Here is a 14,896-nt window from a genome sequence, read left to right on the forward strand (position 1 = left end):
TAAAATGGACCGCAAGAGGAATAGATGCAGTCAGCTAGCACTGGGACTCATTGCAAGATCATGTTAAGGGATACAAATGTAATAATGGCTGCCAGCAAAATAGGAAGTCCAAAGTATCATGCAGACATCACACAAGCACTCTGCAGCATGAGCCACTGCTGATTAGCTTTCATTAAATTGTGTCTCAAAAGAGAATCAAACAATCACAGGACAATTCTTATTTCTGTCACCAAGGGAAGTACAACTCGGCCCCAATTTGTCAATCTTTTTCAGCCTTTGGATTAAAAGAGTTTGTACTTAATTTTATTCTCCACAAAGTAGAAATTCTTAAGAGCTGACATGATTTCTGCAATGCCTTTTCTGTGTTTGCCTTCTGATGTTACAGGTTTCATATCTGAGAACTGCTATTCTGTTTGTTCTTTGTTTTTCATACTGAGATTGAAGCTGATGTAAACAGACTTTGGACTGGTCCTACACTCATTCTCCATTTAATGAGCATTCTTTCCAGCATAGTGGTACTTACATTTTGTATGATGCTTCTGATGTCTCAGACAAAAAACTTGTGTACTGCCACTATCAATCTGCTGCAGTTTGGTTTGCACAGCTACAGACAAAAATTACCTTTCTTTGGTGATCATCAGCACTGTGTTTACAACAGTACTGTGGGACAGATAAGAAGGCATTGACTTTTATCACCTGTGCCATCATTCAATATTGAAATCCATACTGATACATATTTTAAGGTATTTGTTTTGCAGCTTGCTGTGCATTACCTTGGACAGCATGCCTCCCTTAACCTCTCAAAACCTGGGCACTGCCTTCTGCAGAGCCTCTGGGGTTGATTGGGAAGAAGTGGAAGACATTGAGGTGGGTGCTCTACCTGCTCCTTCCTGCTGTGCTGCTGCTCCTCCCCAGCAGCCAGCCAGGCTGCATGGGTTATGGACCCTGTAAGGGGACTGCCTTGCATTGTGACCTCTCCTTCAGGAAGGCAGGGAATACTGAAGTAGTTGAAATTCCTGAACTTTCCAGTCTTATCTAAATATTTTCCTGCCCTAAGTATCTGTGTAGCTTGTTGCAGCCTGAAGTGAGTTGTGTTTTGCCACCTAAACTGGAAAATACATCCTACTTCTGCCTCTGCTCCTTCCCTTGGAGACTGATGTCCATCTGCTGTTGTATTTTACTCCTAGGTTATTTTTCTCCATGTTTTTATTTAGTCCCTGAGTTTGTAGTCTCATGTATACAGGGAAATAATAAAACTTGTGCATAATATATCTTTTCCTAATGCAAAATTACTTTCAAAAAAGTTTTTTAGAAATCAAATGAGCCATTAACTATTTCAGTATTTGCTTTGATTGTATGTCTGTGTACCTATTAATATCTGGATAACCAAGTTCTTCTTGATATGCTATATCCTTTCATACAACTTCCTTTAGCATTCATTTTCTTTCCTTCTCATGTCCAATTTCCATTTTTTACTATACAACTTCAAAATATCATTTCAAAATCTGTTTTTTGGGGTGTGTTTTGTGTGCAAATTATCAAACTTTGATGATATCAAACTAAAAAGATACTTATTTTGGATTTAATGATTGTCTTCCACCAGTCCTTATGAAGCACATTACTTCGCCATCAAACCTCTACATGCTTGGTGTCTCAATTACATTTAACCACCAAATCATGGACAGGAATGAACTGTTGACCTGCTCATGACAGGGAAAACCAGTTGAAGTTACTGGTGCCAAATTCGCTAGAGGATAAATGCTCGTGCTGAGGGTTTGGTGTTTGTGGTGCTATATGAAAAGTGATAACGAGTTTTCACAGATACTTCAGCAGTAAATGGGTTCTGGAACAGAAATGGAGGTGTGCCATATGAAAAAGATGCTTTCATTCTGTGGCTGATTATCAGCAGGGTATTCTGCATTTAATTTTGCCATCTTCAGGAGTAAGGAGCAATGAAATTTGCCTTCTGCAGTGATGCTTAATTGCTGTGAATGATCTTCAGTTTTGATTTGTTGCATGTAAGTGGGCATTTGGATGCTTGTGTAGAGAAGCTCTGTGCTGTTTAAATATTTGTAGTAATATGATGGTGATATTATTACTCAGCTTCCTCGCAGACTCAAAATTAATATCGTACTAGTAGTTTCTGGATCTTTAAAAATCCACTATTTTCCTGTAATATAATTCTCAATAACAGTGCAGTGTTTTTCTTGCCTTTAAGTTTCAAAGCATTCTATTTATTCTATGTTTTTCCATCATAGTCTTCTGTCTTTGTATCTGCAGTTATACTCCTGCTATCTTGCTTTGAAAGTACAAACAAATATGAGGTACTTTCAAGTATTGACCGAACTTACTAATTTTGCTTAGATGACTTGGGGTGGGGGAGAGGAATAAGGGGAGAAGCAAAGGAAGCTGTTTAGATATTCCTAATTTTTCATCCTAGAAGTTTTGTTGGGTTCAGACAGAGCTCTTGCCACTTTTTCTGCTTTGGCTCCATCACTGTCTCCTCCTTAGACTTCAGAAGTTTGCTTTTTCACTTAAATTTATCTGTCTGGAATTTTTGTCTCATTTCGTACTTGAATTTTTGTTCTGTACTTGTGAGTATGATTTAGCAAAATTTATTTGCAGTAGTGTATTTACAGTATGTTCTAGTTTCGTTATTTCTATTATAAAGAAAGTAGTTTATGACTACTCTCAATAGGAACTAAGTGAGCAGATATCCCTAGAATTAATAGTATGTTCTTACTACATCCACTGTGACCTGTTAGGTTAAGGATAGAAAGCAGAAGGACACTGACAAACTGACAAATATCAAAGGATATTTGAATAGGTTTATTTGATTGAAATAAAAAAGCTATCCACCAGATTATACTTTGCTGAATCATGTTGAATACTAGCAGTGTTTTATTTGTATGGGCAAAAAATAGCACCACTAACCTTTTGGATATTGTTTGAAAGAATGAGCTGGGGATTTAGTAAAATACACTCAATAAAAATCAACTATTCTAAAAAATAGCAAAATTTTGCGATAGGTATTGTGTATGTTTTCTCAAAAAGGAGAAAAATTTGATTTCACCTTGAAGAAAAGATGAACAAACAAAATTGAGAAATGAGGCATGGATAATCACTGCGTTATAAGCAATGTGTATGGGTTTTGCTACATTAGTACTCTTAGGGTGGCTGCTTTTTATTACAGACTGATCTACTTACAGTTTTATTTTAATGCGGAAATGTTTTACTGTTGTGTGCATGATGCATGTAGATTTCCTCTGTTAGCATGGTTCAGTCTGGTGACCTTATTCCAGTAAAAACATGGGCATCTGTTGTACTGACAGGGTTTTCTGACTGGAACGGTGTCATGCACAAGCTGATCAGTCATATTCCTGTTTTTCTCTGCATTGTCACTTACATCATTGTTGTGTTAATCATTAGTGTGAAATAAGCTTTATTGTGTGCTGCCTGCAATACTGCATACAGCAGAAACAGTAGTTCTTCATTTACTTTGTGTTGCCATCAAACCGTGCATCACTAAGATTTCATTTAATTTCATTTCTTTTTTCTTTTCTTTCTTTTTTTGTATGTTTGTTTTGTTTGTTTTTAAAGGCCCTGTGGAACTCTCCATGTTCTGAAGGCTTAGTTTACAAACCTATCAGCATCTCATTGGTTCCATCATTATTAAATTAAAAAGCAACATCTGGACGCTCTGCACTTACGGATATAATTAAATACTGCTGTATGTGAAATGAGCTGCAAGTTACCATTGCTGGCAAAATTCTACTACTTAAGATAATATTTGTATTATTATGGTCAAACATAATTTTTTTGGCAGTATCTTCATTATTAAGTGTATCTATGAATAAATTATTAGTAAGCTATGACAAAGTTATTATTTGAAATAAAAATTATTATTACCATTTTGTGCACTTTAGTCATCCATTGGTGATTCACTGTGAGTAACAAAATCCTTCAGTCATGTTTGTTTCTTGAGATTGAAAAACTGTCTTCAAGACCTGGAAACCTGAGGAATCCATTATTTTCTAAAACCTGTATTTTTCCTTTTCCAGAAGTAACACTATTGCACTGACTTGAATACAGGGTCAGGACCTTTCAGTATGTGGTCTATCTGATAAATGTTCATAATGATGTACATAAGTCTTACATGGGATTCAAGAACAATTTCTGTAGGATATTTGGTAAGCTTTTAGAAGGCCAGAATTTACCCAGCTTTATCCCAGGAAACAGAAGAGCTGATTCTAAAAACATACACTGATTTTTAAATGTATTAAGAGTCATAGCTTTACTGTAATTTCTATCTGATTTTCCTGTGGCTTCTAAGAGACATTGCTAAGAGACCAATCAATGGGGGAAATGTATACATTGTGTTGCCGGGTGTGACTGTGCTGCTTGAGTGGATCGTGGCTGTTGTCCAGAGGGTTGGGGTGGGTGGGGAAGGGCAGTTGAAGGTTTAGGGCTTTATTGAGGAAGAAACCAGTGAAATTTGCTGCTGTCAGTTGCTTCTGTGTGACCTTATCCAAGAAGAACTTGATTCACCAGGATGTGCCCTACACCCAGCCTTACCAGGTAAGATAAGAAGGTGGCTGTGCCAGCAGTATTCTTTACCCTTTTCTCCTAATAAATTTTCTTACTAACAAGAAACAATGCTTGAATCTTGCTGCACCATTTCAGTCAGGCCTCATAGTATGTAATACCAAGAGCTCCTCAACTGGAGCAACATTTATCACCCTGTAGCTTTAATTTCAAACAGAGGACATACTGCATTCATTCAAAAATAACATTTTACCAGTTATTCCTAAATGGAGCAGAACTGAAAACAAAAGCATTCAGCTAAATATTCATGACAGTCTTGAAAGTGAGTGAACCTTCTTCACAGGGGATGTTGCATCATGTTGGCTGATTCTGTACCAATTAACATGATGTTACTGTTTCTCAGTCTCACATTGTCTTTTCTTTGATCCTAACACTCATCCTTCAGCATTCTCGCTTGCCCTTTTGGTCAGGCTGCCTGGAATTTCTTTGTGTGTATAATTGCATAGTTCATAATGTATTTGTTGGAATTATCTTGTAAAAGCAATTAAGTAGCAAATACATAATTTAAAGAAACTACAGAAGGAAACGTGCGTATTATCCTTTTGAACTTCACCTTCCTTGTTGAACTTCGCCTGTTAAACTCTTCCTTTTTTCCTTAAACAAAAATCCTTTTTGTTATCATTGATGAGCATAGAAATGCCTCCCTCTTGCTTCTGTCTTTTATCACTCTCTTTATTATGATAATATTTTCAGTCTTTGTCAGACACTGCTCTTTGGAAGAGGATAGAGATAACATTTTTCATTGTGATTTTTTGGCACAGAGATCTTTATTTCACTTAAAGAAATATATATATAGATAATGGAGAAGGTTATGAAAAATTGTGTAAGTTAATGAAAGAAGAATAGTGGAATTAAAAACATGTTTTCAGGATTCCAATGAGAAGGAAATAAGTTTCCCTTTCTGAATAAAGAAGCTTTTTGCGTGTTCCTCCAAAGTCAGTGAAAGGATGCTTCAAAATAATCAAAGAGCTAGTTTATTTCTGTCTCTGTTGCATCATCGAGATGTTGCAAGCAACCATCATTTCAGTGCAAAACTCAACCAGGCCTTTGGCTTTTGGGTTGGTGTTTAAGAGTTGGGTTTTTAACTTTCCCATGAAACTACCCATAACTTCCAATACCTGGGTTTTTTTGTAATTTCTTTGGTTGATTTACTTTTTCTATAACTTTACAAAGTCGTATGAACCAATAAAAATTACTCAGTTTGTTATTTTGCTCACCTAGCATTGGAATGATCTGGAAAAAAACCAAGTCCTATTCAGTCTTCAAGAATACACAATCAATGCTTTGTATGCATAGGCAAGAACTTAATGCTAGTTTAATTAAAGTCTGAACAGTCTACTGAAATATTTTTTTTATTATTATTATTGCAGTAGAGAGTGATACAGCACATCTAGTTCTAACAATCCAAAATTAAAAATGTATACTGTTCTTCATACCTGTCTCTTTCTGTGATGTATTTTATTGCTCCCTCTTGCACAGCCTTTTGTGATCTGAAGGTCAGTGGCTTCTGGTCAGTTGTGGGAGCATTGCAGTAAATCTGCTATTACAGCTGCTTGTAGGAGTCCAATAGTAACATTTATTTCTTTCTCCTCTCCGAAATCCAGTTGGGATCTGTCTTAGATGTTTGCTAACATGTTGTACACATTGCTGTTACCATTGATTCCAAGTGCATGTGATGTCTCTGTTACCCTTTTGACTGGTTTTACCACACTGCGAAGATTTCTTTCCTTTGATGGTGAGTTACTTCGTAGCCATGGAACCTCTGGTGTCATGCAATGCCTGTAATTAGTTGGACTGCTTGTTATTGGAAGATCATTCACAAAGTGCTTGTTACTGGTATCTGTAAGATACAAACTTGTTGCTGACAAAGCTGCCCCTGCTCTCCTCCCCAGCACCAAAACCTTGCCAGGTAAATCCTATAAAAGGTGCTACACCACGTAGCTATAAAAAACTGAACAGCTGGTGCAAAAATGGTGATAATAACCTGGTCATTTGGTAACTGCCCTTTGGAGCTTAAGTAAGTTATCCTGTAAATATTCAAAAATAAAGTATTCTATAAATATCAGAGTAAGACAGGCAAAAACAAATGATGCCCATGTCATTAGCTTGATCCAAAGGCTGTGTCTTGTTCCAAGGAATGGTAACACCGTGTTAACAGAGACAGAATGCTAAAACACTATTGACAAAATACTTTGTCCTCATTCTGAGCATTGGCATTTAACAGATGCAGAGGTTTGTTACTTTAACCAGCACACGGTGTTTGTCTCCATTTGATGCCTTTCAAGTGGTACCAGCTAACCTGAGTTTGCTTTCTGTGCTTTCCTCCAGGGACTTCTGAATGTGCTAGAGCAAGGCTGTTTTGTACAGCACAGGAGGGGGAAAAGTAGAAGTTGACTGAGTGGACTTAAAAGTAACAAAGGTGCAAAAATGTTACACCTAGAGCAAATATTCTGTGATAAAGGCTGAGAAGGAGCAAGAGTGATTTTAACAGTCATGAGCAGTCAAAGGCAGACAAGTCTCAAAAAACCCAGGGTACTGTAGAGAAACAGAAAGGTTAGGTCCTGCTTGAATTGAAGGCAGTTATTTTTATCAGGTAGTGCTTTTTGGTTTTGTTTGTTTTAATCTTCTGAAGTTATTTCAATCTGAAAACACACAGAATATTGTGAATACCAGCATAGGAATTATTCTGTTGTAACTCAATATGCATTTGGGTCGATAAAGAATTCCTGTAGCTTACCATGTTTATGAAAGGCATTTTCAATATTTTGTAGCATGATCATTAAGACTTTTTGTGGTCATAGGTACTGTGTGCGTGGTGAAACAGCTGAACATTTCATTCGTTTTGAATAGATAGGAGATCTACTCAGTAGCTTATCTTCTGAAACTGAGTTTACTCAGTTTAACCAGTGGTTTTTAGGTACGTTTATGCTATTGGGTCACTTCACTAGTTTAAACTGCTCAGTATGCTCTAGAATTTTAGGTAAGTATTAAAACTGAGGGGGATATAGCCAGTATATAATACATTTTACTAAAGAAACAGAAAGTCAACTTCTATTGTTTACCTGTTGCTATTTCTTCCTCAATAGAAGTGCAGTGAGAACTATATCCAGGCTGTGTACTTGGCCTCCATTTCAAAACAGTGCTCTCTTAGTATTCATTTATTCATTTTCAGTAATAGAAACTTCTTAAGAGTCAACAGAATATTAACATTAATGATAAAACAGCAAGAAGGAGCATGAAGGGAAAGGATTATAAATTAGATTTGGGAAGTAGTAATGTTTCTTTTGTATTGTGCAAAAAAGTATTAAAATGAAAGTAGAATCTACTGGATACCAACAATAAGAGGAAAAGAAAGTTCTGTTTGGTTGCTAGCAAATGCGATACAAAAAAAACTGTTGCGAAGATATATTTTTGTGTGTGCACCTATTAAATCATGCTGGAGTTGAAAGTGCATGAATTAGACACCATATTACAACTTTATATTCAGAACCAGCTTCATTACTTTCAGGGAGGATTTAATTTGTCTGAAGACACCAAGGAAAAGCTTGGTGGTGCTGTTAATGATAAGTTTAATGATGAAATTAAGTGGTAGTTTTGTATTTGATACTTTGTGTAATGGTGCATGCATACTGTCGAATATTTGGAGAGAAGTGCCAACACCTGCACTGACATATTACATTTTCAGCAAAGAATGGGGAAAGCATGACTGCATGAAACAGGTGATGGGGACCGTAAGATCTTCATGTCTCAAACACATAAAACAATGTTAAGTGCACACATCAAAGACATGAGCTTCCCAGTGGGCAGGTATTAAAAAACATCCATGTGAATATAACTTTATGTATGTGTGTATGTCTGTTATTTCATTTTTTGGTCTGTGAAATTATTCAGAAGAAAAAATTAATGCAGAGTCAAATCTACTACAGGAGTCCTGTTGTGTTATGAATAAATTCTGCCAAGAGAACCCCTAAGAAATACCAAATTTCAGATATTACATAAACAAAGACAACATAGAAAAAGCAAAGTTTCACTGGTTAGATGTAAAATTTGCACAAGGACCAGGTCAGTGATTCTATCAGGCTTCAATGAAGTCAGCCTTTGAGATCCTGTATGTTTTGCAAAGTACCAAATAGCCCAAAAAACACTCGAGTAATTGAACAGAAATTTAACATGAACTAAAATTGTGAGACTAATGATGAACAGTTAGCTTTTCAGACGTTTTCATGCATCTGCTCATACTTCCACCATCTTAAGTTTCTTTGAAGGCTTGTGGAACATTGGCTCATATATATCTATATATACATACAGCATACATACATGCACACATATATGTATACCAAAATAAATGCAGGAATTTTTAGTCATTCTGATACCTGGACAGAAATGGGCCCATTTTTGTCTGTGTCAGAAGCTTGCTTAATTGCAAATCTAAATATAAAATGAGCTGAAGCCATAGGTAATGTTACTTATGGGACTCTGAAAATGATGAGAGCATTTCATCAATTCAAATGATGAGAATGAACACGAGGCAGGGCTAAAAGGTTGTGTCATTTGTTCTTTCCTGCTTTTAATTGGGATCTGGGACTGTATGTCTTACTGTGCTTCAGGAGATGCTCCAGTGTGGGCTCTCCATGGGCTGCAGTTCCTTCTGGGCATGTTCATCCGCTCCAGTGCAGTTCTCTTCAGAGGCCACAGTGTATATGTCTTCTTTAGTCCCTGGAACACTTTCTCTTCCTTCTTCACTGATTTGGAGGTTCACAGTGCTTTTTCCTCACTTTTTTTCCTTCACTTCTCTGCATCCTGGTGTTTTTTTCTTGCTCTTCAATGTTTTGAGAGAGGTGACACCAGCTTTAGTGATGCTCACTGTGCCCTGCGTGTGGGTTACTTGTGGAGCTGCCTTGCAGCATGTTTGTGCATGGAATTACAGATCTGGTAGCATGTCAGAGATGAGTATTTTAAAGTGGCTGATTAGAGGTGTGAGTTTAGGTCTATAACAAATTCAGGAACAAGTGGAACTGCATAACTTGTATTCCAAAATATCTGGATCCACTGAGACTGGTGGTGTTGGTGATGACTTCTGTGCATACATCCATTGACTTCCATTGGTGCTCCAGGCCAAGGGACCTCTTTTTTGCTGCAGGAGCTGGGCATTGCATCACTTTAGGAGGAAGGGAAGAAATTAGTTGCTTGTTTCCTTTCCTAAACACCAGGTTTTTCTGTTTTCCTTTCTCTTGTTTCCATGTCTGCAAATTTCTCTTGCTGTTGGAAATATTTGCAAACCCTGTTAGTGGTGGGGCTTTTGTTCTGGCTCATTATTTTCCCCTGCTGTTGCTCCTTTGCTCATTTCCTTTTATCTTGCTGTATTGTTTTTATTCTCTCTCCACATTACAGTCCCATTTGGCTCATCCTCTCCTTTCTTTTCTATAAAACATGATTTTTATCACCCATAAAGCATGCTTCTAAAACTTCAACAATACTAAAAACCGGAAAGTCACACTTTTTCTTGTAAATGCTGTTTTGCCTCAGTCTTTTTCTTATTTTTAGGCAGAAGAAAAGAGAGAGGAAGACATTTAAGGTAAAATTACCCATACAGGATAATTCTCAGGGGCTAGAAAGTGATACCTTTTCTGTAGTTCTTAATGCTAGTTGATATGTTCAAAATCTATGAAAAGAAAATAATGCCATTTTCAATTCTTGGCAGGTGAAGGTAATTTTTATTTGTCTTTTTAAGTGCCTAGAAAGTTATATTGGTTTATTCTATCTTGTACCAAAAAAGAAATTCCTGTAAAAATTGTTTATCCACCATTTGGTTTTCTTGAACTATTTGTAACATATTCTGAAAGGATTATCAAGGCGGTTGTACTGTGTGCTGCCAGTTTGGATTGCTGACTATTTTTAGCTGACCATGCAGATGTACAAATTCATTAAATGCTTTTAGATTCTTTTTGGGATCTACAGAAGGCTTTTTAGACTCCCAAAAGGCTTATTTTATGTTAGTAGCCATGTATTGGATTTTCAGCAGGTCATGCCACTGTTCTGGCTGAACGCAGAATGATTTCTTCATGTTGGTCATGTCACACATTTGTGGAAGGTCCTAGGACAGGAAATCGGGTGATACAAAGAAGGAACTAATGTGAGATATTCCCCAACCGTATTGCTGGCCTGGACTTCAGAAATGATCTCACAGTTCTTGTTGCACAACTTGAGGATTGCTTCAATTCTTGAAGCTCTTTAAAAGTGTGGATGAGTTAATTAATGTTATAGTGTAAAGATAGGCAAATTTAATATCTTTACAACATTTACAACATTACAACTTTCCTTCCAAAGACACTAATTTCTGCTTCATTTCTATCCTGCACTGTTCCAGCTGTTACTCCTCTTGCCCTTTGGTTGTAAATAGTGAATATAATACGCTCCTTTATTTCTGATAACATTAATTAATCTGTGATTAATACAAGTATTTCTTCATAAGCATTAAAAAACATGCTTAAAGACTTGGGGCCATGTGTTCATAAAATATTCATCTTGTTCTTGTATTAATTTGAGCTGATTATTGCAAGACCAAATAAAAATCTCATTAAATCCACCTGGCAAATCATACCCACTAAAGATTTTGCATGGCAAGATTTCACCTCCTTTTCACAGGAGCCCTTTTAAAGGCCAGGCTATAGAACTGTCCTGTTGTCTAGGTCATTCTTGCCCAGGGGAAGCCTGCTGCTGCTTCAGACTTTCTTAGCCATCAGACTTCAAGAACTACAGAAATATTTACAGTGTACAGCTCAATACCTGTAGCCAGAGGAAGCTCTGTTTTGATTGAAAGAAAAGGAAATGTAAGCAGCCTGACTCAACTTCCTTGTTCAATTTGGGATGCCAGAACATTACATTGAACTACCCTGAAGCTTTAGGGTGAGTCTTTCAAAATGTCTTCTGCACATTTTCTTAGTTATTTGAGGTTTCTTTTGCACATGGTAAGCTTTTTTTTCTTCTTTTTAATAAAACTTATTAAATAGAACCCCAACAGTAATGTGAAATATTATTCTCTAACCCTTATTTGCATACATTTGTTCCACTCTGTGTGTGTATGTGTGTAAGAGCTGATGTTAATATTTCAAATAAATAGCAGGGAAACCTCCCACAGCGCATGGCATTTTTCCCCTCTTACACCTCTCCCAAGACTGAAGTCCAGGTCACGTCTCACAGGTTAACAAATGGATTATTTCTGTGAAAGGTCTGCTGCCTGCAGGAAACTATTTTCTTTTGGAAGGTGCAAGTGTGGGAGGCACCAGGGAGGGAATCAAGGATGAAAACTCTATGGTATATTTAATAGAGTGTTCAATTTTTAAATTTTTTTTCTGTCTTTCTCTGGAATGTTATCTGGAAATTTCCAGTGTTTTGACTTCCTAGTCTTTTAAGCTTGCCTCCTCGACCCATTGCCATTCTCTAATTCCCTGGTTTCTGTTCCTTCCTGTATTTTTCCTTTTCCTTCAAGACTTTTTCTTTGTTAGCACTTTGGTTTCCATGCTACTCCTGTGCTCTTTTGTGAACAGTCATCTTCCCCATCTGCAGTTCTCATTCTTGCTCGGCATCTTTCCTTGAAATATGTCTTTTTTATTTTCTTTGGAGTCATATTGATAGTGCAGAACCGATAACTTAAAGTCTTGAAATGCAAGTTTATATGGAGGTATCAATAAAGCCAAGAGGTATTTTTTTTTTACTGTAGAATAAAATTTCCAGTTGGAAAAACTTGCTGCGTAATTTTTACTAACACTTTTTTTGCCTTACTCAGCATCTCTATCAGTTATTGTAAAATAAGTTGTATACTCAGGTTAAGAAATTAAGTTACATCAGAGATTGTCACAAAGTCCTTATATATTTTTTTTTTAATTTTATTTTTCCCCCCTGGAATTCTCCAAGCTCTTGGTTAGTATTGAGTTACTGTATCTGGTGTGGATTTCCTGAATGCATATTGAATTAGCACATTGCTGTTACTAGGGCAAATAAACTTTGGCTGGTGCACAGGCACTCCAGAAATAATAATGAGGATATTTAAATAATCTGACACTTTCTCTTACTGTTGGCTGTCATTTTCACCTGCTTTGTCTTCAGAAGTCAGTACTGACTACAGAGTCAACATCTGTGGCAAGTTTCAGCTGTAGCTGACAACTGGAGGACCTACATGATGGACTCTGCACTTTGATCATAATCTTTACTGGAGATGTTTCTGTGTTTAAATGAGTGTTGCTTTGGTCCTTGCACTATGGGCAGAAAGCTCTGCCAGTTAGGCCTGGTTTTGATAACTGCAGAGCTGTCATAGAATTGCAGTGACCCTTGGAAGTGCAGGAGCTTTTACTGCTTCCTTGCCTACTAATTTCTATTACTTTGCTTAACTTTAGTCAGAATGAAAGTAACCAAGAAAACCACATGTAGGGTTTCTTTTCAAATGTTCCTTTAAAATTATTTTGCTGAGCTCTGTGAGGATAAGGCATGTTTTAGGAGAGAGAGTATTTAATCCACAGGGCAGTTTAGATTCTCATGCTTTAGGTTCAAACTGTTTCCTGGATTGGTTAGAAAAAGGCCATAAGGGAGCCAGAATGTGTCTCTAGCTTGCTTTATATAATCACCAAATAGATAATTGCTATTTTTCCATGTAAAAAATGGCACACAGGCACTAGACATAACATAATACATAAAAGCTTCCTCCTCATTGGAACTGCTTTTGAATTCAATGCAGCCTTTCCAAAGCAGTTGATCAAATGATACATGATTATAAGAAGGAGTGTGCTGGTGTTGACACCCTCTTAATTTCAATTTACCAAGGAAGGAATTGGCCAGTAGCAACTCTGGATTTTACAGGTTGATGAATAGCCATGCTTGAAAACTGTTCTTTTTCTGTTGTCTAAATTATTTATGAGGCCTGAGGTTAGGCAAAGTTGGCAAACCAATTTATGATTGTACATGATTATACTACCTACACATGGACCACAGTTTCATCTCTAGCCCTAAATGGAAACAAAATCCAAATCACAGCATAAAGTGTCAAAGTATCTCTTTATCTATATAATGTAAGGTATCCAAAGGGCTTTTTTCTTGGGTCTCTTTTAGTAACATATTTTGAGAAGGGTAAAGTTGCTTGCTGCAATAAATATTAACTTTGATACCTCAACATCTTCCCATAGTTTTCTCGTTTCAGAAAAACAATTTGTTTTAGCAGTGTAATACGCCACTAGGCTCTAAGGTGGTTTTAAATTGTATTTAAGATCCAGGGCCTTCTTTTAGCAAAATATAAACTTCCATCTTTTAACAGTATTATTGCCAGTGAGCTAGGTCAGATCAGCACACAGATCCTTACCTGGAACTTAAAAGGAGATGTCTTTATATACTGAATTGTTTTGCACATCAGCCCAAGTACAAAACTGTTCTTAAGTACCAGCTTTAGTTGGCATCCTCCAAAAACTTTAATGCTGATTTTGGATTTGTATCAAGACAGCTGTTGAAATTTTAAATATCTTTGTAAAGGACCCAGGTGCAGTCTTATATAAAAATATGAGGAGCTGGTAGGTTTGCAGAGGAAATAATAATTATTTGTAAGTCTGGAGAATGGGATTTAGTGTTGCCTTTTTCCTTTTTTTCACCTGACAGGGCACTTTTTCATTAGTGCAATTCTTTTTATCCATCATTGTATTCTCAGTGGAGGTTTTCCAGCGTGAACCTTTTATGCATGAAAGGTTCTAAAATCTTCATCTTGAATTGATGAGTACTATTGGTTGTGTCACTTTGTATGAACACATGTAACTGTCATGTTCTAGACATAGGGACTTTTCACTGTATTTGCCTGAAAGAGGGTTCACCATTGCTAGAATAAAAATCTGTTTTGCCTCTTTGTCTTTAAAGGCTGCTGTGAAGGGTGTCAGAGATGGAAACTATCCTTTTTTATTTTTTTCTTGTAATGGGATCTAAACTTGAATATGCTGTTCATTTATTTGTGTGACCATAAATAGAATAGTATGATTTTTTTTTTGTACAGTTCCTGTGAATGCAAATGCCAAGATGGAAGTAAAAGCTATTTGCAGATTTGAAGAAATGGGGGACAGAAATTGCTTGTTGCTTCCTTTGTTTAGCTCCAAAATTTAAAAAAAAAAATTAAAAAATTCTAAAAATTCAAAAATTATTTAAAATCTATGCCTTGCTCTGGCTTTGTATGGTTTTTATGCCTTACTGAAGGTTCTGGTCAGACCTCATTTTGTAATGAAACCGTGCCTTACGTAGAGGGACACAGTGTGGGTATTCAGCT

General features: G+C 36.6%; 1 protein-coding gene across 9 annotated transcripts in view; it reads left to right on the plus strand.

Moving 5' to 3' along the window:
- Positions 1 to 14,896, plus strand: part of CCSER1 (coiled-coil serine rich protein 1) — a 621,761-nt gene that overhangs the window by 398,839 nt on the left and 208,026 nt on the right. The window contains exons 11-12 of one of the 9 annotated variants that reach the window (XM_064416943.1): positions 744 to 867; positions 3,601 to 3,911. The exons of 6 other annotated variants lie outside the window; for them this stretch is intronic. In XM_064416943.1, the coding sequence (XP_064273013.1) occupies positions 744 to 842 (99 nt within the window). In that variant the 3' untranslated portion in view covers positions 843 to 867; positions 3,601 to 3,911. Of the gene's footprint in view, positions 1 to 743; positions 868 to 3,600; positions 3,912 to 14,896 lie in introns of those variants that run through there. 2 more of the 9 variants (XM_064416944.1, XM_064416945.1) reach the window with 2 other exon arrangements.

This window comes from Passer domesticus, chromosome 4 (genome assembly GCF_036417665.1).
Source record: "Passer domesticus isolate bPasDom1 chromosome 4, bPasDom1.hap1, whole genome shotgun sequence".
NCBI classification, from domain to species: domain Eukaryota; kingdom Metazoa; phylum Chordata; class Aves; order Passeriformes; family Passeridae; genus Passer; species Passer domesticus.